Below are 21154 nucleotides of genomic sequence, written 5' to 3'. Positions count from 1 at the left end.
TTCATGTCAACAAAGCGCCTCGTCTCTAGACGCGGAGCTCTCTAAAACCGTGGGCCTCCAGAAGGGCCATCTGGCGTTTAGTAGTAAAACTACAGGCCCCGCCTCTTTGCTTACATTCTCCAATGTGCCATAGCAACCGGGGCCGAGCCCCTGTTCCCGCGCAATGTCCCGTCCTTATATGGCCAGTAGCTGGAGACGCACGGACACGTCATACGTCGTTTATGTAAATGTCTTGATTGAAGAAAACGAAAAAAACCTTCTGCTCTACTCTGAAATGGAGGTGTGGATACAACGCATGCGCACTGTGTCCACAACTATTCAGTCCCGTCCACAAGCGCCGACATCAACAAGAACGACTTACTGATGCTCATCTTCATATTAGTCACATTGTATCTACGCGTCTGGAGGATTCATACTTTTACTTGACTCAACTAAAGCAAGGTAAGACCTGCTGCAGCGGCTTTGCGCATTGGCTGTGGATGCGGACACGCACTATTTTAATGATGGCTATAGTTGATCTAAATGATGCGACTCAAAATAAACACCGAGTTGCGTGGAACAATTGCTGATGCTCTGCAGGAACCAAGCCCCGGCGCAGAATCAAATGTGGCAGTCTTTTTAAATAACCCTGGAGCCAATGAAGTTATTGCCATAGAACGCAGACTAAAATGCCCGTTAAAAGAAAGTGCAGCGCTGATCTTCGCGTGCAAACATGACGGCCAGTGGTGCTGTGCCGCTCTGCAGCTGCGCGGGCTTTGCTGTCATTACTTCATTCTCCGCTTCCACATCTTGTGAAAGTGGCTTGTTGTGTGCTGCTCTGTTAGTTTGTGTTTGTGTGCTCGCGTTGAGCTTGTGGCGTCGACAGTCTTAGCGCGTGCTAAAGCAAGTTGGGTCTCACGCCCACCCGCACGAGCTGCGTCTGAGCACGCGGGCGCCTCTGTCAACAAAACAGCGAGTCTCCGTCTAAACCCGCCTCAAACTCAAACAAAGTCAAACATTCTGCTGTAAGTCCAGTGTGGTGCAGTTGTAGAAGTTTAAGCCGTGCGCTCTGAACTTGTGGGACACATGTGCTTGAGGCGGACTGTTGCAGTGACGCCGCTGTGGAATAACAAAGAGTAAAGATCATATTACACCGTCCTAACTCGAAAGCTCCATTTTGGTTTCAAAACTAACACAAAATGCTCCTGCAGTGTGTTTGCTTCACTTTCTTTGGTGTATTGCACTGGAATAGCGGCGCTAGAGAAGTGTTCGTCGTCGAGTAGGACGGTCATTCTAAAATGGTTGCGCATGAAGCAGGTCGTGTGGATGCCATGCTTCCTCACTGGTGTGGGCGGTGTAAGCGGCGACTTGTACTTTTATTTCCTTCCAAAAGAAGCGTTATTCATTTTTAAACATTTTATATTTTGCTAGTGTCTGTATTCTAGCAAGTCTTCACGGCTTTTCAAAAAATGTTGAGTTTGTTCAATTTTACAGCTTAAGCGGAAAATCGCATCACACCCCCTTCTGCCTCCGCCTTTGAAGTGTGCTCCATGTTGCCATGTTGAGCTACGTCACGTACTGTATTCTGCTGCAGAGATCGTCTACGCTTTACAGATGAGATGCTCCAGAGTAAAACGTGTGCGGCGATGGAACACGTGGAGAACTAGCTGTAGCTAGCTATTCGTTATAGTTCAATTCCATCCTAAAATTGTTACAAACTCTAAGCTATTGTAGCTTGCTTACCACAGCGTAAACTACGGCCATTCGGTCGTGCAGAATTATATTATGACCTTTACACTGTTGTATCCTGCGACACGCTGTGTGTCTAGTTTCTCAGGATGAATTAGACTATGATCACCGTGTTATGCGTTACGTAAGTGCAGCAGAGATCGCCACCAGTGCCACATAGAAAATAATCCACTCTGACTTATTTGACCTTGTCATTCAGAAATAATGCGATGAATATGAAATGTTCCAATTTGGACTGAAGGGTATTTCCCCTGCATGCAACACGCCCCAAAAGAGTATCTCTGCCTTTGAGCGCGTGTCCAAAGTGGGACGTCCCTCTTGTTTAGCGCGCTTTGGCCGCGCGCCGTGGCCCCGCACTGTCAGAGGACCCCGAGGACTGATGGCAAGAACAAAATCAGTCTGGGGGGCGCGGCTCACAGTTTTGCCGCAGTTCAGGTCTCCATGTGGTACAGCGAGAGTTAAATTTGCCTAGCAACACAAATCATATTTCCTCTGCACATCCTTCAGCTTCGTAGCTGGAGTTTTGATCCTCCCCTTGACGTGTTTCTCGCACTTCGAGTCTCTTTTGCACTAAAATTAAACACAATGATGTTGGTGCTGGAGGCAACTCGCGAAAACTATTCTGAATGTCCAAAGTGAAGCGCGCGTCCTGTGCGCACAGCGCGACTACAGGATCTGTCTGACACGATGTCTGACTGCTGACCTACTTCTGCATGTGGGTCACAACCAAAAGACGCTTCACGCAAACGCATCTCACTTCAATATTTCTAGTCAGGCTGTATATCAGGCTGTATTCTCATAAAATGTGCACAGATCCACAGCCAGAAGGCAGTTCTCCGTGCAGCACTGGTGTCGTTGCACGATGAATGAGAAGGAGACGTTGACTAATGAATATTAATCATGTTTTTACTCAGATGTTTGGCTTCCACAAGCCGAAGATGTACAGGAGTCTGGACGGCTGCTGCATCTGCCGCGCAAAGTCCTCCAGTTCCCGTTTTACGGACAGCAAGCGGTACGAGAAGGACTTCAAGTCCTGCTTCGGGTAAGAGACGTGTCCGGCCGCCGCACGTGGCTGTCGCGAGGAGAGCCGCCCACCTGTAACGCGCCTCAGACACTCTGGAGTGGGTCCTTTTATTCACGTTTTAATTCTACTTTTGTGCAGGTTGAGTGAGACTCGATCTGGGGAAATCTGTAACGCCTGTGTCCTTCTGGTCAAACGCTGGAAAAAGCTTCCAGTGGGAACCAAAAAGAACTGGAATCACGTGAGTAATGTGAATTTATGACATGGTTACAAGCAACAGACCACCAGGAGCTGACGCCACAAGCTTTTAATGACACACTCTGTTGTTCAAAGGTGGTAGACGCCAGGGGAGGTCCCAGCCTGAAGCTCACGTCACGGCCCAAAAAGATTAAGTCCATTTCAAAGAGAGCCCGGCCAAGCCAGATCAGCAGGCTGCAGAAGGAGCTCAAGAGGAACAGTTAGTCTGCTTTTTGTTGTTGGAAGTCTAGCCTTTTTACTTAGCCTTTCAAGAGTTTAACTGTGTTCCATGTGCCCACAGACTCGGACGCCCACAGTACCACCTCCAGTGCTTCTCCAGCACAGTCTCCCAGCTACAGCAACCTCTCAGACGACGGCTCTGACACCGAGCTGACCCCAGGCTCCAGCCGGTCACCAGTCTTCTCCTTCCTGGATCTAACTTACTGGAGGAGGTATATATATCATGCAATCATTGAAGTAGTACAGATAAGGCAACACATTTTTTTCATATAAAAACATAATCTTTTATTTATCTTTAGACACTTTAAAATAAGGTTTCTTAATAAGCCATTTATACTGCATGTACTAGCTTATATCACTTGGTTACTGGCAACAGATGAATAAGCAGCTTTCTGTTTATTAACACACATGCTTTTTGGTTATTGTCATTTATACAGCATTTATGTATTATTAGCCATCTACAAATGCTTGTCTAAGTGCTTATAAGCAAGTAATTAGTGCTTATCAATGCTTAGTTTACTAAGTGTTACCCACACATCACTTAAATATAAATTTGTAATGTGCCCAAATACCAAATCATGGCATGTTCATTTTTGTTAGTTAATTCAGTAACTAAAATATGACCATTACAATCTCATTATCAGTGCATTAGACATAGATTGTCTTCCTAGTACACGTGGCATCACCGTACGTGTCATGTGTTTCCAGGCAAAAGGTGTGCTGTGGCATCATCTACAAGGGCCGCTTTGGGGAGGTGCTCATTGACCCTCATTTGTTCAAACCATGCTGCCGCAAAAAGCAGCGCCAGCAGCAGCAGCAGAAGCAGCCGGAGGAGGAGGACGAGGAGGACGAGGAGGAGGACGAGGAGGAGGTGGAGCTGGGCCCGGGCGGAGCACCAGATGTTGGCAGGCAGAAATCCCCAGCACACCAGCCAGAGGAGGAGACAGAGATGCCAGTGTGTGAAGAGTCTGCACCACTCTGCGTTACCGTGACAACCTCTCCAACCAGGAGCGTGGCTGTCGCCGAGGAAGCCTGGTAAAAAAAAAAATCCCAATCTCACTTTTTGCACACATCTCTGAAATCCTGGGGTGTTGCTTTTCCTTAAGCACTTACTGAAGGAAGTGGCCTCAGATCGCCTTCAGTCGTCAAGCAGCTCAAACACAACCTTTTATGAAGCTTTGTTTTTGTTATGTCAAAACAGTAACTTATGAACATTTCTGTTTTGTGTTTTGTCATATTTTTGTATATTGATGGACCATTCTTTTGTGGTGTTTTTCGATTGACTTTAGAGATAATGCTAGAGTTCAACTTTGCTAGTTCATTTACAGGTTTTTTCTTCCAAAATGCAATAATTCCACTGCGCATTTGTCAGGACAGAGAAGTGGTGCTATCTTATAATCATCACATGTGATATCGTTATTTACTGAAGAATATACAACTGTATGTTAAAATGGTATTACTATAATGAAATGACTGTAGATTAGCTTTCTTTTTGGTTCCGAAAAGGATTTCTTGGTGGTTTATCTCGTTTTGGAATGAACGATTCTTTACATAGACACACAGATCTGTACAGTTGCCCTCGTGTGCGTGTCTATTTACCACCATGTCCATTCCTATCAAAAATCTTGTGGTTTTTTTAGACCGGATTAGCGTCTTTGTACAATATGTGGGTATCTGTTTGAACTAAGGCCTATTCACAGCTTCAACAGCAAATACACCAGCCTTAATAATAATGTGTTACGGACAGCGCTAGTGTTAATTCTGGATTGGTATTAAGGAACAAAAGGGACAGTAGCTCCAATTATTGTGGCCTCAGCGACACATAGTGCATTTTTTTGCATGAATGGCAAGCCCGCTCATCCAAAAGACCAAACGATCTGATGCATGAGTACAAAATTGCATGGCCTTATATAAGCTGTAAATTTTACTTTTATTTTCTTGATTTCTTTTTAAATCAAGTTTTAAAATTCTAACTTATTTTTGTATATAAAAATGAAAAAAAAAAAATGAAAAAAATAAACACGTCTTTGCATTTTACAATATCACAAAATACCACAGTAAAACCCACCACCGGTCTATTGTCATTCAGGAATATCCGTATCAATGCTCTGTGTCATTCCCGGTCTATTTATGGTGAAAGACTTTATACCATTATTTGCATACCCTGGAAATTTACCATAGCCTCTTATATACCACAAATGTGTTGTGATATATAGTCTAATATTACTTTATTTATCTAATAGAAGCCAAAGCACATTAAATTCACCCATGTAAACTCTGTGCAGGTATATGGACACTTGGTCATTTGTAAGTACGTTTATGGTATTCTGATGAACACTAAAATGAGAGTTGCACATGTGACAATGTTGGGAGCAGTGGGCGGGTTCTGTATATAAGGGGTGGGGTCAATTCTTAAATGTCTTTCATTATTTATTTATTTTATATTTATTTGTATTTCCATATTCCTGCTTAGACTTTCTTTTTAGACCTGTGTAGTAAGTATGGCTTTTAAATACATCAAATTGAATGTAATTCTTGCACAGACTTTGTTAATTTTTTGTGTAGAATTACTGGGTGTCAATATTTGTGAATTGTGGTCGTATTTATTTACTGCTTAACCTTAATCCTAACTTATTCAGTACCAACACTTTGATCTGTATTGTTTAGAATTACAGCAACAAAACGGTATTTTTCCCTTGTAGCTTGTAGCGTAATATATTACGAAACTGTAGAATACAACATTAGACTTGCATGTTCTGTACTGCTATGCATTTACTTAGATTACAAGTTAGACAAAGCTGTTTTGTATTTTTTATACTTCATGTAATTTTTTACTTGTCCCTTAATAAAGTAATTTTGTGAGTTTTTCCTCGATTTTGAAGTGATGTTTTTTTTTAACATACAATAAATCAACCAATAGCCACCTTTTATTACTTAAGCACAGAACACAATTAATTATAGCAGTATTTTCCTGTAGTAGACATTTATTTGATGAATAAACACAGTAGTAACAATATCAATACAATGGGTTAAGACATAGATATAGACTGTGCGGTCTGTGATGCATGTTGAGTGAGTCCATTCCTTTCAAACGCGGCATCTGTCTGGAATTTAAATAAATAATAGCAGCAGCAGCAGCAGCAGCTTATATAATAGAGTGCACGTGCACACCCTGACGCCAGAGGGCAGCAGACAGCAACGCTACGTCATGTGACGTGACGGTCACGTGACCAGAAGTCAGTGGAGACCGTTCAATGCTAATGCTAACAGATGTTCTCTTCTATGCACCATTTAAATCTAACAGACATTTTATTTGATTCATTTTAAAGAAAGTCACCGTAACGGGAGCAAAAGGTAGGACAAGTACCGTTGGATTTCTTCTTTTTTTAAATTTTATCCTGCTCAAAGGTTTGATCGGTTCTGTGATAACTATTTAAATGACATTTCTTTAGCCCATTAGTTCTATATCTCCTGTTGTGCAGGACAGACTCGTCATCATGGCGGAGCCCACAGCCTCTGGTGTCTTCTGTAACAGGATGCTGAGCATGGTCAACTCTGAGGATGTCAATGCCATCATCCAGGCTCAGAGACACATGTGAGCTGCCCTGCTCCAAAGAGTCACTTTCTGTTGCAGCTCTTCTGTTTACTTACTGTATTAAGTGTTTTTTTAGGCTGGACCGCTTTGAGAAAACTAATGAAATGCTGATTAACTTTAATGGACTGTCAAATGTGAGACTGCAGCAGATGAACGAGCGCTTTCTGCTCCACACCCGGACCCTGGTGGAGATGAAGAAGGATTTGGACAGTGTCTTCAGAAGAATCAGGTGAGTGTTGCAGACTGCAGTTAACCATGTGTGAACATAAACAAGCCCTGACATCAGCTCTCTGTCCAGGACTCTGAAGGGAAAGCTGGCAAAGCAGTATCCTGACGCTTACAGCAGTGAGGCCTTTTCTGCTCCTGTCTGTATCTATGCACCTTCTTTATCCTCCTCTAAACACCTTTGTGCCCTTCTAACAGACATTCACGAGTCACCCATTCTGGAGGACGATGATGACGAATTTGACCCGGTCCCCCCCAGTGTTGCCACACCAACCACCATAGCCACGCCTGAACAAAGCACAGAGTCATGTGACACAAGTCCAGATGTGATCTCGCCCTCAGTGAGCCGGTGCTCTGAGGACCTGTCCCAGGAAGCCCCCGACACACCCACTTATGATGGTCAAGAGGTGGCTGTGCTGCAGGACGAGGGGCCAGACGCTGTACCTGCGGAATAGAGACAACTGATGGAGTTTACATAAGAGCGGGGCATGTGATATGATTATTAGGATTTTGGCCCGTAGGCTTTATCGGACAGGACAATTGAGAATGAAATAGGGGATGAGAGAGAAGGGAGGACATGCAGTAAATAGTGGGGAGTCGGGACATGGCTGCACATGGCTCTATACTTTCACGTGAACCCACCAATCAAGGGCTCCTGATGATTACATTTATCCGACATGAACAAACTAATTGTGCAGGTGTAACTTTCTATCACACGCCCCTACTTTAAACACCTGCTTTAGATTGGTCCAAGTACTGAAGACTATTCTATGTTTACATGATTCTGTGCTTAGGAGCTCCGATACAAGGTGTAATTTTACACATAATGGGGTTGAATTTTAAATGTGTCTTGTTTATTTATTCTGCTAATGCACTCATGTTCTGGGGTGTATTGAGTTGATGTCTCTAGAAAGTTGTGAATAACATACGGTACTTAAAAATGTTTGTAAAGATGTGTTTGTATATTTGTAGAAAATCTTAATGGGAACAATGACCATGACCAGCAAGAGGATTGTGAGTTTGATCATTTGACCAGTGAGGGCCCATAATTACCCATGATACCTGCAGTTACAGTGCTTTAGTCTACAACAGGATAACTAATAGCGAAATGGCTGCAATTACACAAATTTGAGTTTTAACCACATTTCACTACTTGCACCGTATTAAAAGTGCTATATTTGTGAAGAACTCTACAATACCTCATTTTTAATGCCTAGAACATTTAGTTTTCCACTTTAATTAATGTGTTAATCTCTGATAACATTTAGAGTTTTAGTAATATTACTCCAGAATCAATACAGAGAGCAGAACTGAACAAATATGAATTAAACCTAAAGGGGACGTATTCTGCCAAATAAACTTTTATGAGCTATTTAACAATAATATAACAGCATTCCTTTGTCATTAGTTTTCTCTGAGTTGTGTTTTGATGGATTCCTGCATGTTTGAGTAATCCTATATTGTACTACAACTAAGGCTTGAGTGCTCTGGAAATGTGCCCACCCACATACCTATAGTTGCATTTAATAAAAAAATATATATATAGATAATAGACGGTAAGTTATACACTTTAGGTCCAGGAATGCTGTGTAGCCTTTACCAAGTAAAAGATAATGTGAACTTAAACTTTAAAAGCACGGGGCTTATCACTTCTGCATGTTTAGGAAGGGTCCCATTTCTATTACTAAACCGTTTTAGATCAATTTAACATGTTTCCAATACTAAAAAGATGTCTATTTTAAATTCCCACAGAACTGTAAAGCTATAGGACTGAATAACATACTGTAGGTCAGGGGTGGGCAATTATTTTCCTCTGAGGGCCATATTCAAATCCAGGTAAGTTGCGGAGGGCCGGCCCGCGATCATTGGTGTGAAAAAAAATAAAATAATTAAATATCAAATAAAATATCACTTTTCTGTCAAATATAGACTATTTAATCTATTATTTAATTTATTTCATGTACTCTGTATTAAGGTTACAAGTGCAGACAGATGTTACAGACAGTTAAAAAATAGAAACTAAAATCTTTCTAGGGGCCGGATTAAAACATGCCGAGGGCCACATCAGCCCCTGGGGCCACAAATGCCCAGGTCTGCTGTAGGTAGTGATGCAGATGCAGTGTACACTCCCAACCACCAGAGGGCGCTGTGTCAGAAACAGCGCGCTTCTGTCTCGCGCCTGAGGGTCAAAGGTGCTGTTGCCGGACACGTCGCTGCGTTTGGCTCATGGATCTTTTAGGTTTGTCTCACTCATGAAGACATTTGTCCTGCGATCACAACATTTGGAGCTTTTTATGTCGAAGCAGAACAGACAAAGTGACATTTGTGCGCGTCATTAGCTGTCACTGTCAGAAAGGCCAGACTGAGCACGAGGCGGAACATCACTGAGAAAAGAGTCCAAACTGTAGGAGACATAAAGGCTGAGCTCATGAGGGACAAACAATGAGGAGACTGACCAAAAAGAAAGCCTTGAACTTCGTGAAGGAATTTGACGCTTTTCCCAAAATCCCCGACAGTTACGTGGAGTCGACAGCCAGCGGCGGGACAGGTGAGCATCAAATAACACATCTGTAAACACATCTGTAACATCTCTGTGTTTCATGTTCAAAATACAGCTGAATTATTATTGTTTTTCTTTTACAAAATTAGCCTTAATTTCTCCTCATCGGCCCCTCAGAACCTGTGAATGTCACTTAGTTTACGTCACTATTGTTCAGGGTTCACTCTAAATATGCAATACATCTGTAGAAAACTATTGTAAGTCTTCTTCTTCTTGGCGGCTGGTATCTGTAAGTATTTGTCCAGCAAAACCTAAAAAAAAGCACGATTTTGACGTTATGATGTTAAAATTATTGTGAGGAAAAAACATCAGGATTTAACGATTATTCGTTGTTGTTGTTGTTGTTGTTGTTGTTGTTGTTGTTGTTGTTGTTGTTGTTTTATGGCGGTTGGCATCCAAGTGTTGCATTACCGCCAGACTTTATTCCTCAGACTTTGTCGTAGTCCTCAGACTGTCGTAGTCCGTAAAAGTACTCCTTCCATTGCTTTGGTGTTACAAAGCCCATGAGGTCATGATATGTCTTTGTGACTAGAATAGTTGTTGTTGTTTCAGACAACAACCGGCTTTATTCCAGGGAGACTCTTCTTCATCTTCCTCTCCTTCTTTGACGTTCGGTGCTTCCACCGTACAGCTTTATTCTTTAGGCTTCATTCTATAGACTTTAATATTTCCACTGATGTCGCTGCTTGGTAGCCGTGCGTCTACGAGACTGGACGAGGACAGGAGACCACCCCCACCCCCATCTCGTCACTCTGATCACTCTGACTCCCCAAAAGCAGACCCCCATCACTCCGACTCCCATTTAGCGCCTTTAGCCTGTTTTCTATATCTGCCCAATCAAGCTCCTTTGTTCCAAGGAATCTCCCTGCAGCTTTAGCAATGATCCTGATCCTTTCAGTTCTGCTTTGAGTCTGAGCATGATTATTGAGACTGTGTAACATTGTTACATTGTTACTGTGCTTTGAACTGTGGGCTTTGAAACACCAAAAAAGAAGAACTGAAGAATGGTGTCTAAAGCATAAAGTCTAAAGCATAAATTCTAAAGCATAAGTCTAATGCATAAAGTCTAAAGGATAAAGTCTAAAATATAAAGTCTAAAAGATAAAGTCTAAAGGATATGTTACGGCAGTTTCCTGTAAACAATGATCAAGTAAAGAGTAACCAGGCAATAACTTGAAGCAGAAACAGAGTCTCTCGGTCTCTCTCAAAAGGTGGAAGTTTATTCACGTGCACAGTGGATAAACACCCTCACTCTCCCTAAGACAAGGTCGTTCTGTTCCTACTCCCTTTACAATTTACAAAGTACACCTTTTATAGGTGGTAACAAACATAACATAATCACAACCCAAATCAGCTCAAAAAGAGATAGACCAGACTATCACGTCTGTGACGGTTCCAGCTCTCTCTTCAGAGGTTTAATCAAAGACCATTTCCACACCGAATCCGGTCCTGACGCATTAATTGATGATTAAGAGGCGCCGGACAGTAGATATTCAGTATAATCAGGACCTCATATTCTTATCCCATCTGCACACAGGAGAACAACACAGATATTGATTCCGTGACATGTCATGGCCTAAAACAACATTAGAATACATGACATGACCCATTTTCTAAAGCATAAAGTCTAAAGCATAAAGTCTAAAGCATAAAGTCTAAAGCATAAAGTCTAAAGCATAAAGTCTAAAGCATAAAGTCTAATGCATAAAGTCTAATGCATAAAGTCTAATGCATAAAGTCTAAAGCATAAAGTCGCATAAAGTCTAAAGCATAAAGTCTAAAGCATAAAGTCTAAAGCATAAAGTCTAAAGCATAAAGTCTAAAGCATAAAGTCTAAAGCATAAAGTCTAAAGCATAAAGTCTAATGCATAAAGTCTAATGCATAAAGTCTAATGCATAAAGTCTAAAGCATAAAGTCGCATAAAGTCTAAAGCATAAAGTCTAAAGCATAAAGTCTAAAGCATAAAGTCTAAAGCATAAAGTCTAAAGCATAAAGTCTAAAGCATAAAGTCTAAAGCATAAAGTCTAAAGCATAAAGTCTAAAGCATAAAGTCTAAAGCATAAAGTCTAAAGCATAAAGTCTAAAGCATAAAGTCTAAAGCATAAAGCATAAAGGATAAAGGTTATAATATCACGATTATCGATTAACCTAATAATCTTGACATCCCTAATTGTGACATGAATAAATGAGATGAATAAAAGTCTCTCTTTTCTCTCTCTAGTGTCTTTAATAGCGTTTACTTTCATGGCAATCCTGGCCTTCCTGGAGTTCTTCGTGTACAGAGACACCTGGATGAAGTACGAATATGAAGTGGACAAAGATTTCTCCAGGTGAATTCTATTTTTACTGTTTGTTTATTGTAAAATATAAGATGTTCTAACTGCATTTCTGATATTATATGTTGACAGTAAATTGAGGATCAACGTTGACATCACAGTTGCCATGAAGTGTCAGTGTAAGTCATTAAACAACAGAGTTTCCTCAAAGTTGTATTTTGATTGATTCCTGCAGGTTTGAGTGAATAAATCCTGTATTGCCCACATCCATATACTTAGTTGTGATAATTAAAAAAAATGAAGACAATTTTTTTTTTTTTAAACTATAAACTTCTAAAAGACAGAACATATACCATATAACAGTATAACCTGATAATAAATAATACAGGAAATAACATTGCGGCACATCTACATTTTTGAACAGAAAGTGAAATGCACCTCTTTCTGTTACTAAACCGTTTCAGATCAATATTGCCGTTTACAATGAACAAAATGTAAAAGTATGATCTGTTTATGTTGTAGTTCAACCTGAAAAACAACACCACACGTCTCCTTTAAAACAGGGACGATGCACGATGCAGACTTGTCCACACGCAACAACAACAAATAACAACAATTGCACTCCTTTTTTTGTTCCTTTTTCTCACTTTTCTAAATGCAGACATCGGCGCAGACGTCCTGGATCTGGCAGAAACCATGGTCGCTTCAGACGGTTTGGAGTACGAGCCGGTGAGAGCGACTCCATTTATCCCATAAAACAAACAACAACTTGAACTTCTTCTTTCTCAAACAATGTCGTCTTTTTCTTCAGGTAAATTTCGAGCTCTCGCCTCAGCAAAGAATATGGCAGTTGTAAGAACACACAGTCCGGCATTGACTTTAACACTTTGTTCCTCCGTGTTGGAAAAGCAAACACGAGTCTTTTTAAAATGTGTTTTTGTCTTGTTTCCAGGACCCTTTGGCACATCCAGGAGCGCCTCAGAGTCGAGCACTCTCTTCAGGACGTGCTCTTCAAGTCGGCCATAAAGATCGCCCCGCCCTCTCCAATCAAGAAGTATTAACGCGTTCCTCATGTTTCCTGATGTCGGGGTTTTAAACGTTCACATACATCTGACGTTCCGGTTGCTTTTCCTCCGCAGCGACGGCGGCTTGGCTCCTCTGAACGCCTGCAGGATTCACGGGCATCTCTACGTGAACAAAGTAGCAGGGAACTTCCACATTACTGTTGGCAAGTGAGTGGCATCATGGGAGATCTTTTTAATTGACTTCGATTGTCTCTGGAAATTGAAATATATGTTTTTGTTTTGTTTTCCTTTAAAGGTCCATCCCACACCCAAGAGGCCACGCCCATCTGGCAGCTTTAGTTAGTCATGACTGTAAGTGGCATTTGTCTGTTTTTTGTGTAAACGGTCTCATTTTATGGTGGAATTCACTGTTTAAGGGTCAGATTTGTTGACCTGGTTTATGGGACATATCACTGTGCAACTAAAACATCTTTATCAGGAAAAATATACTTTTTTTTAACACTGGCTTAACTCCAAAGACGTGATTGTTGAAAAGACTGTAAGACGTGAGAATAAAATGACAAGTCATGATAAGGTTTGTGGATAACAGTGAAGAGTGAAGCAACAGTGAAGTGGAATATTATGTGATTTCAATGGAGAAATTGGAATTGGCCTCAGAAAATCACAAAATATGAAAAATCCAGGTGGTTTTGGCACTGAAAAGCACTCAGATGCATGTGGGTGATAACAGAGCCTGGTTTAAACACATTTACTCTTGCATTTTTGTATTATTTCTTCATTTAAACTGATTATAACAGACCAGTAAGCATTTTGAATGAAGGTTTTACTGGACAAATATGAGCAGAAATGTCGGCCCCACAATCGCTTTCACAATTCACCACAAACTATACTTTTTGTGAGACTTGTACCATATTTAGAATGGAAAATACTATTTCTACACTGGAAATTCTAAATTGTTGCTTACTTTTTGCTATGAAGACCTGAAATCATTAACATTTCAAAAAAAAAAGAAAAAAAAAGTCATGTCTTCTTTTTGCCTGTGAAATTGCACACTGATACTGATACTGATACTGATTTTCTTACTGTTTTACTCCAGCTTTCAATTTTTCCCATCGCATCAACCACTTGTCTTTTGGAGAGATGATTCCGGGGATCATAAGTACTCTCGACGGCACTGAAAAAGTCTCCCCTGAATGTAAGTATCACAAAGTAAAGCTGTTGTTTTTGCTGCCGTCCTTCACTTTGTTTCATGGTTTCAAACTCTTCCTCAGCCAATCACATGTTTCAGTATTTCATCACCATCGTGCCTACACAACTCAACACCTACAAGATCAGGGCGGACACTCATCAGTACTCCGTCACAGAGCGGGTGAGTGACAGAGCGCTCAGAGTCATGCTGAAAACGTGCTCCGCTGTAAAGATATCACAGGTGTTTGCCGTGGAGGAACAGTAAACGGACAAAGAACATTTCAGAGCAGTTTTCAGGGACAAAAGGGAGTTATTCATTGTCTCCAGGGGGATGAATGTAACCAAAAAACCTTTCTTCATCAAATGGTTTCACAGTGGGTTCATATTTATCATCTGTACCATGCAAGTACAACAGGCTCATTCAGTCATTCAAAAGTGGTGGAACATGTATTGAAAATGTGTACACAATTAACATTTTTTAGATTTTTAATACAAAATATGATGAATTAAACAGTTTAAATCTGAATTAAGTTGTTTTGTACTGCAATGTGCATAATCTCTGAACCCTGGCCAATCTTGAGCACATTTTACAAACAAACAGTTTCAGAATCAGAAGAAGAAGACTAGCTCAGTTCAATTGACTTTAAAAGATAAAAATGGTAAATTCAAAAGAGCAAAACCATAAAATAGCATTAAATAAAAGCAATAAAATGATAAAAACCAGAACCTCACGAGCTGTATCTGGGCCTCGGAAGCAGAGACTGTGGACTGGGACGATCTGTACTCAGGGCGCTGTACTCGGGGCGCTGTACTCAGGGCGCTGTACTCGGGGCGCTGTACTCAGGGCGCTGTACTCGGGGCGCTGTACTCGGGGCGCTGTACTCGGGGCGCTGTACTCGGGGCGCTGTACTCGGGGCGCTGTACTCGGGGCGCTGTACTCGGGGCGCTGTACTCGGGGCGCTGTACTCGGGGCGCTGTACTCGGGGCGCTGTACTCGAGGCGCTGTACTCAGTCACTCCTGTGAATTTCAATGTGACTAATTACAGTTTTATGGCTAGAAATATTGTTAATAATCAAGGACCGGAGCGACTTTGTGTTGGACAAAAATTACATTTGGAATTGATTTGAAAATGGACAAATTTGAAAGACTCTGGACTAAATGGGACAATTGGTTTAGTTTAAATGTGCATTTATTTTAATTCATTGTTTTTAACTGTCTACTGTTTTAATAATAATAAAGACATAGACATAAACATCTGCTCAATTCATGATAGTTCCCCAAACTAAAAGTTAGTAAGTCTTGGTTAGAGTTAGAAAATAAATTGAATGTTGCAATTGTTGTTTTGGAGCTATGCAAAGTTAGAATATCAAGTATTTTGTCTACAATTAAAACTAATAATAATAAATCGCCTCAAAAAGACACCGAACAACAGTTTAAGTGATATTTTCACATTCATGTTCTGTGCGATTCTTGAACCTCAATAAGACACATTTGAGCTCATTCATGATGCACTGAATATTGTTACAGACGGACTCATTTTTGTCATTGGGGTCATAAAGTTTCTGATGTTACTGTAGATATTTCCAAATGCCTGTGTACTGCATACTGTATGTACTCAGTCTGTTGGTCCACAGGAGCGGGTGATAAACCATGCAGCGGGCAGTCACGGCGTGTCGGGGATCTTCATGAAGTATGACATCAGCTCTCTCATGATCCGGGTCACGGAGCAGCACATGCCCCTGTGGCAGTTCCTCGTCCGACTCTGCGGCATCGTCGGGGGCATTTTCTCCACAACAGGTTCTGGTTCCGAGCTTTTTTCCCCCTCTAAGCATTTAATAATATTCCAATTTCACAGTAAACTTTATTTTTGATGTCGTGACGAGGATCATTGTATTGTAGAAATGTTATTCATGTTGTGTAAGTATGATTTGTTATTTTGGCACCGTTTATATTTAGGTGTTAGGTCTCGCTCAAAGGTGTTGGAGCGATGTTCTTGGCTCTGCTGTGCTCTTCGCTCTGTAGTATACGAGACAGGGCTGTGTGTGCTCTCCGATTACCATTACGTTTTCAAATGTTAATACCAAAGGTGTTACCAACAGTAATTGGTTCATTATTGACATGGAGCGACAGTGGAGTTAATGTTAATGCTGCCTTCATGTGCAATGGGAAAGACGGGGACAAAAACGATTTGTAGTAAAATGAAACATGGTGAATACATCCTTGACAAATAACCAAGTATGCATTATAATCAATGCTTTAAAACAACCCGCTAATGGGTAACAACCCCCGGCCGGCGCCGTACCGCGTTTACACAAAGGAGGAACTCATGAAACTGCGGAGAACAGTCGTCTTACCCGGAGATCGTCACGTTATCCCGGCGGACATCCTAAGATTTTTATAAGAGATCTTCTACTGAGAGTGTTTTTCAAATTTCCTATAAGTTATTTGTTCTTTTCTTCTGTATCTATCTCTGTATCTACCTGCGTTGCATCAATGGAATTTCCCCATGTGGGACAATAAAGGATTATCTTATCTTATCTTAAACCTGCTGTTTGTCATGATGAGAGGTCAAAGGTCATCGCATCTTAGCAGCTCTTGTATCAAATGATTTGTCAGTTTTGCAGTTGAAATTCCAGCTTGATTCATGTGCAATCAGCATAATTTCCACGGCTCACAAAGGCAGCATTGTGGACCAGAGGAAGGCCGCGTGCTGTCATTGTTTCCCAGGGCAACACACCTCGCCCACATGACACAAATCTGAGTGTGTTTAATGGAATGTAACGAGATGTCCGTGTTACTTTCAGGCATGCTGCACGGCATGGTGGGCTTTCTGGTCGATATCATTTGCTGCCGGTTCCAGATGGGAATTTACCGAAATATGAAAGTAAGTGGAGGACACGTTTTGTTACTTTACACCACTGACGCTTTGGCATCAGTGTAACACAAGCAGAGGTGTGTAGTACTCTGTTACATTCACTACTTTTTGAAGAAACTGTACGATTCAGAGTAGTTTTTCACCCTACTTTTACTCCTCCTTGAGTAATATTTTGTAGAAGTAACCGTACTCTTGCGTTACTCTTCCAGTGTGAGTCATTCTACAGTGAAAAATGGTTCCAACTCTTACACCTTCAGATATGACATGTTTCTGTGCATTATTATATGTTTAGTCAGTCCAATTACATTAACTCAATATTTTAAATACTTTTTACATCTAAATGGCGGTTACTCAGTACTAGTTACTCCAAATACAGTTAAACTCCTACTACTCTGTGCGTGACCCTCTCCGCGACCCCAAAATGGAACACGCAGTAGAAAATGAATGTGTGTAATATTATTTTGAGGTAACGCTGTTCTTACTTCAGTACATATTTAGGTTACTGCATAAGAGTTATAGTACCTTTGTTTTTGCATGAAATATCTAAAGGTTTTGTCTTTCTTCTTCTTTGCTCAGGAGAAGTCTCTGGAAAACAGTCCGACTTCACCTCTGATGGAGAACCACGATGAACATTAATGGAGTCTTCTCGCTCCGGCTGCTGTTCTGAGATCGTGGCCTCGATCTAAAGACCCCCGGGAACACTATGAAATAAACAATGTTAACAAATTCAGATTATTCATGTGCTCCACCCACACACTGGAGAACTGGTGCCAAGTGTCTTGCCCAAGGAGAACACAACAGTGTCAGAGCCGGGATCAACCTCCAGACTTGTAGTGACGAGTGCTCTACATCTGAGCCACCGGCGCGTTGAGGGCGATGAAACAATATTTAATGTAGAGGTGGGCGATATCGACAAAATGTGTTAAAATGTCTTTAAATGTATTCGTTGAGGTTTAATTATCAGACAAATGTGAAACGTCAGTAAAACGAATCTCTAAAGTGCAGAAATATCACCCGTATTTGGAAGTTTAATCAAATCAAATCAAATCAAATCAAATCAATTTATTTTTGTAAGGCCCAAAATCACAACAACAGTTGCCTCTGAGGGCCAAGTTTAGAACATCACTTGTTTTTGATTGTATTTTTAATTAGCTCTTTTTGTACCATTCCTTTTTTACTAAAATGAAATACTCAATATTCACACGTTGCATATGTTCAAAACAACATTCTCATATTGTCTATATTTCGACATATTGCCCACCTCTATTTTCATGTGTGAATGTGATTTCTCAGTAAATGAAGGCAGATGATTGAATAAAATGAGTTTACACTGTGTTTGGCTGAATACAAACAAAGCAGACAATTACAAAGAATATCTACACCATGTCAAGAGTTTATTGACAGAATTTCAGAATATCTTTCAGTAAACAAGTTTTTTGTTTTTTAGCAAAATGTAATATATCAGTACTGTCGCATTTCATAAAAATAGTTGTTCACGTCTTTGAAACTACAGTATCAATGATACAGTAAACCATATTTGTAGGAATACATCTGTACAAGGTGAATAGTACACAGTTAGCACTACACAGTTATACTTGATCTCAATGGGGGGTTTATGAACGCGCCGTTCTTTTAACAAGTTCAAATAAAGCAGTTTTTCTTTTCCGGGTACAAAATCACTCACAGCAGGCAAAGGGGGGGCGTCCTGGACAGAGACAGGGCCGGATGACACAAGACTTTCACCTTTTCTCAACAATAAAAACACAGCCTTTGCGCCGCGCCGGGCTCTTGGGGGTTAAACTGACTGAACTCTGAAACTCAAAAACATCACTGGGATACCATAAAAGTGTCAATCCCAATGTATGAAGTCACAGCAATTGTTTTTTTTACTTTTATGTCTCAACCTTGAATACTTAAAAGCTCTATTTTTCTATTTGAATAAAAGCAAATGTTATTGTGAGGTTATTGATGGAGATAGCGGCGCCTTCATCTCGGAGAGCTCAGTTCATGCTTCAACTGTTGGGCAGGCAAAATATATTTTCAGATGATTGGCACTGGATCTGAAATCATATTTGCAGGAGATGAAGCCGTCTGCAGCGGTGTGAGTGGAATGGGATTGCAGAAAAGACAGTGGGTCTGAAGTTAGAGGAATGCACACTGCTCCCCTAACTCTCACGGGCTACATTTGATCCCCTTTGACTTGTGGGACCAGGGCAGGCTCGGGACAGTGGAGAGCATCAGGTTTACTGTCTGTACTGCGTATGTCTCACTTGGATTGGTTCCAGAGTTTGCTGATATGCGTGCACCATCACTAACATTTGCATTGAGTTCCAAAAACAAGCCACAACTGAACAGGCGTGCATTCGTTTGAGTAAGGCACTCTGGCCCAGCCCAGAAGCGTCCTCCTCCTTGTCCCCACTCCCACGCCCCTCTCCCACAGTGGTGTGGTACACTTAGCACAGTAAAAGGCATACGCAGAAATGGGAACACAGAGCAGACCAAAGTTTGTCAAGCAAAAATAAATACAACACGGTTCTGCACAATGACTCCAAGGTGATATGAAACTCAGAGGAACATCATGGAGCTTACTAAGCCGTCTGTTTGTCTCCCAGACGTCCCACAGACAGAACTCAAGTTAGTCTCACGTTAGATGGACTGGGGAGGACGTCCTGCCTAAAGTCTAGGGCTAAAGACGCGCGTCCCTGTCTAACATAGTGCTGTATACTCATGCACTGGGTTTGGTGACTTGCACAGTTTTGATATGTAGTTATAGACGAGGCCATGACAGTAATAGTACTACATTACTGTCCCGGTGAGTTTGCTCCTCTTTTTTATCTACAACAACGCCCCTATATTTTCAAATGTACATATTTTCACAACTTTACATTTACAGTATATGTTTTATTGGTTGGCATGACACTGCTAACATACGTCTATGACTCCCATTGGTCACATTTCAGGATGTATCGCTGGTTCTTTCTCAAATGACTTGTTCAGTGTCTTTGCTGCACAGAGGAAATGAGCCCAAAGTAATTTCTGCAGACAAATAGTCTCTTCAGTTTGATAAATGTGATCCTCGTGAGGACACACCCATTAAAGGTACAAGTGTACATGTGTCCATTTAAAATGCTCTAGTGAACATAAACTCTGCTTCTATAGTCTGCATTTGGTTGTATACTCTAGGGTACAATAGCTGTGGATGTTCTGTTTTAAGGTTGTGGGTGTAATAATCCTCTTGTGTAAAAAGACTGGAAATGAGAGGAAGATGACGACATAAACAGGAACAGGAGAGAAGCTTCTCTGAAACACCCCATAGTGAGCAGGAGCAGACACTGTGTCCAGTCCAAGCCAGTTGGATCCTTTCTACCTGCTGACAGTGGATGTCCAGGAGCGCAGTGTCCCAGGCAGTTTGTCTGGGACACCCCAGGGCCTGGGGGAGGCAGCAGTGCCCCGAGCAGGAGGCTCCTCCACAGCTTTGTATGCCCCAGAACGCTCCTCTTCTCTGGGACAGGCTCTGGACAGCAGCCTCTCCTGGAGGCTCCCGTCTGCACTGCCCACAGACACACCATTCACACTCACGTAGGAGTCCCAGGGCCACACGGTGCTGGCGGTCTGAGCGTGCAGAGCCTTCCTCTCACAGCAGGGGGAGCAAGTGTCCCTTTGCCTTCTGTCACTGGAGCCAAGGATGGCTTTAGCAGGCAGCAAGCGAGGCCCGTCTGCCTCTCCACACTGGCCCCTGATCACACTCTTCTGCTGGGTGGACCTGCCACCTGAGGGCCCCCTGCTGGAGCTGTGCTCTGCAGGCTGTAGACCTTTGTCTGCCATGTACACTGTGGCCTCTAGAGGGAACTGAGGAGGGGACTCCGGGGCTGTAATGGATGAGAGCAGGGGAGTGGGCTGCAGTTCCAGGGTCACTTCCTGCAGGGCAGAGTGGGCTGAAGAAAGGGCAGTCCAGGGGCCGCCACAGTCTGTGGGACAAAGCACAGTCTGAGTAACAGAGACGCACCGCACTGATATGAGGCATGCTCATGCTCCACCACGTCACCGCTCAAGACTAACTCCAGCATCCAAACAACTTAGCCAACATTTATGTGCAGTGTGAGAATGTGTGTACACATAGTACATATACTAACAGTACATGTGCACAGTGCACATATACGTAGTACACTTACTAGCAGTACA

The 21154-nt window shown here is 41.8% G+C and overlaps 4 protein-coding genes across 9 annotated transcripts in view; 3 read left to right on the top strand and 1 right to left on the bottom strand.

Annotated features, from left to right (window-relative positions):
- Positions 1 to 268: 268 nt before the first annotated feature.
- Positions 269 to 6093, top strand: sinhcaf (SIN3-HDAC complex associated factor). The gene is made up of 6 exons (XM_072434786.1): positions 269 to 441; positions 2643 to 2770; positions 2891 to 2990; positions 3083 to 3206; positions 3288 to 3438; positions 3935 to 6093. Exons 2-6 carry the CDS (start codon positions 2643 to 2645, stop codon positions 4263 to 4265), a joined length of 834 nt encoding a protein of 277 aa, XP_072290887.1. The 5' UTR covers positions 269 to 441; the 3' UTR covers positions 4266 to 6093.
- A 411-nt stretch (positions 6094 to 6504) lies between these two features.
- On the top strand, positions 6505 to 7566 carry kxd1 (KxDL motif containing 1). Its single transcript, XM_072434974.1, has 5 exons — positions 6505 to 6580; positions 6709 to 6821; positions 6898 to 7050; positions 7120 to 7166; positions 7245 to 7566. Exons 2-5 carry the CDS (start codon positions 6724 to 6726, stop codon positions 7499 to 7501), a joined length of 555 nt encoding a protein of 184 aa, XP_072291075.1. The 5' UTR covers positions 6505 to 6580; positions 6709 to 6723; the 3' UTR covers positions 7502 to 7566.
- A 1675-nt stretch (positions 7567 to 9241) lies between these two features.
- LOC140349365 (endoplasmic reticulum-Golgi intermediate compartment protein 2-like) lies at positions 9242 to 18305 on the top strand. Its single transcript, XM_072435672.1, has 13 exons — positions 9242 to 9594; positions 11829 to 11937; positions 12016 to 12062; positions 12545 to 12612; positions 12695 to 12735; positions 12836 to 12937; positions 13023 to 13115; positions 13204 to 13259; positions 14005 to 14103; positions 14180 to 14277; positions 15732 to 15894; positions 16902 to 16981; positions 17549 to 18305. Exons 1-13 carry the CDS (start codon positions 9489 to 9491, stop codon positions 17606 to 17608), a joined length of 1122 nt encoding a protein of 373 aa, XP_072291773.1. The 5' UTR covers positions 9242 to 9488; the 3' UTR covers positions 17609 to 18305.
- Positions 18306 to 18345: 40 nt separating this feature from the next.
- magi2b (membrane associated guanylate kinase, WW and PDZ domain containing 2b) overlaps positions 18346 to 21154 on the bottom strand; it is a 125779-nt gene continuing 122970 nt past the window's right edge. For 5 of the 6 annotated variants that reach the window (XM_072435666.1, XM_072435667.1, XM_072435670.1 and 2 more), the window contains exon 22: positions 18346 to 20940. In XM_072435666.1, coding sequence (XP_072291767.1) covers positions 20336 to 20940 — 605 coding nt within the window. In that variant the 3' untranslated portion in view covers positions 18346 to 20335. The remainder of the gene's footprint in view (positions 20941 to 21154) is intronic. The other variant, XM_072435669.1, reaches the window with a different exon arrangement.

Source organism: Eucyclogobius newberryi, unplaced genomic scaffold, assembly GCF_026437365.1.
Source record: "Eucyclogobius newberryi isolate DKJ021-1_F unplaced genomic scaffold, fEucNew1.0.hap1 SCAF_7, whole genome shotgun sequence".
Classification (NCBI taxonomy): domain Eukaryota; kingdom Metazoa; phylum Chordata; class Actinopteri; order Gobiiformes; family Gobiidae; genus Eucyclogobius; species Eucyclogobius newberryi.
The sequence above is the reverse complement of the archived record's forward strand: the minus strand, read 5'-3'. Positions and strand labels throughout refer to the sequence as shown.

Bases quoted from the DNA above. Each gene is read 5' to 3' on its own strand.
- sinhcaf (XM_072434786.1), top strand. From the start codon at position 2,643: ATGTTTGGCTTCCACAAGCCGAAGATGTACAGGAGTCTGGACGGCTGC. The intron at 2,771-2,890 runs GTAAGAGACGTG...ACTTTTGTGCAG, and splicing joins GACTTCAAGTCCTGCTTCGG to GTTGAGTGAGACTCGATCTG. The intron at 3,207-3,287 runs GTTAGTCTGCTT...ATGTGCCCACAG, and splicing joins GAAGGAGCTCAAGAGGAACA to ACTCGGACGCCCACAGTACC.
- kxd1 (XM_072434974.1), top strand. From the start codon at position 6,724: ATGGCGGAGCCCACAGCCTCTGGTGTCTTCTGTAACAGGATGCTGAGC. The intron at 7,051-7,119 runs GTGAGTGTTGCA...CTCTCTGTCCAG, and splicing joins AGTGTCTTCAGAAGAATCAG to GACTCTGAAGGGAAAGCTGG. The intron at 7,167-7,244 runs GTGAGGCCTTTT...CCCTTCTAACAG, and splicing joins GTATCCTGACGCTTACAGCA to ACATTCACGAGTCACCCATT.
- LOC140349365 (XM_072435672.1), top strand. From the start codon at position 9,489: ATGAGGAGACTGACCAAAAAGAAAGCCTTGAACTTCGTGAAGGAATTT. The intron at 9,595-11,828 runs GTGAGCATCAAA...TTCTCTCTCTAG, and splicing joins GACAGCCAGCGGCGGGACAG to TGTCTTTAATAGCGTTTACT. The intron at 12,736-12,835 runs GTAAGAACACAC...TCTTGTTTCCAG, and splicing joins CAGCAAAGAATATGGCAGTT to GACCCTTTGGCACATCCAGG.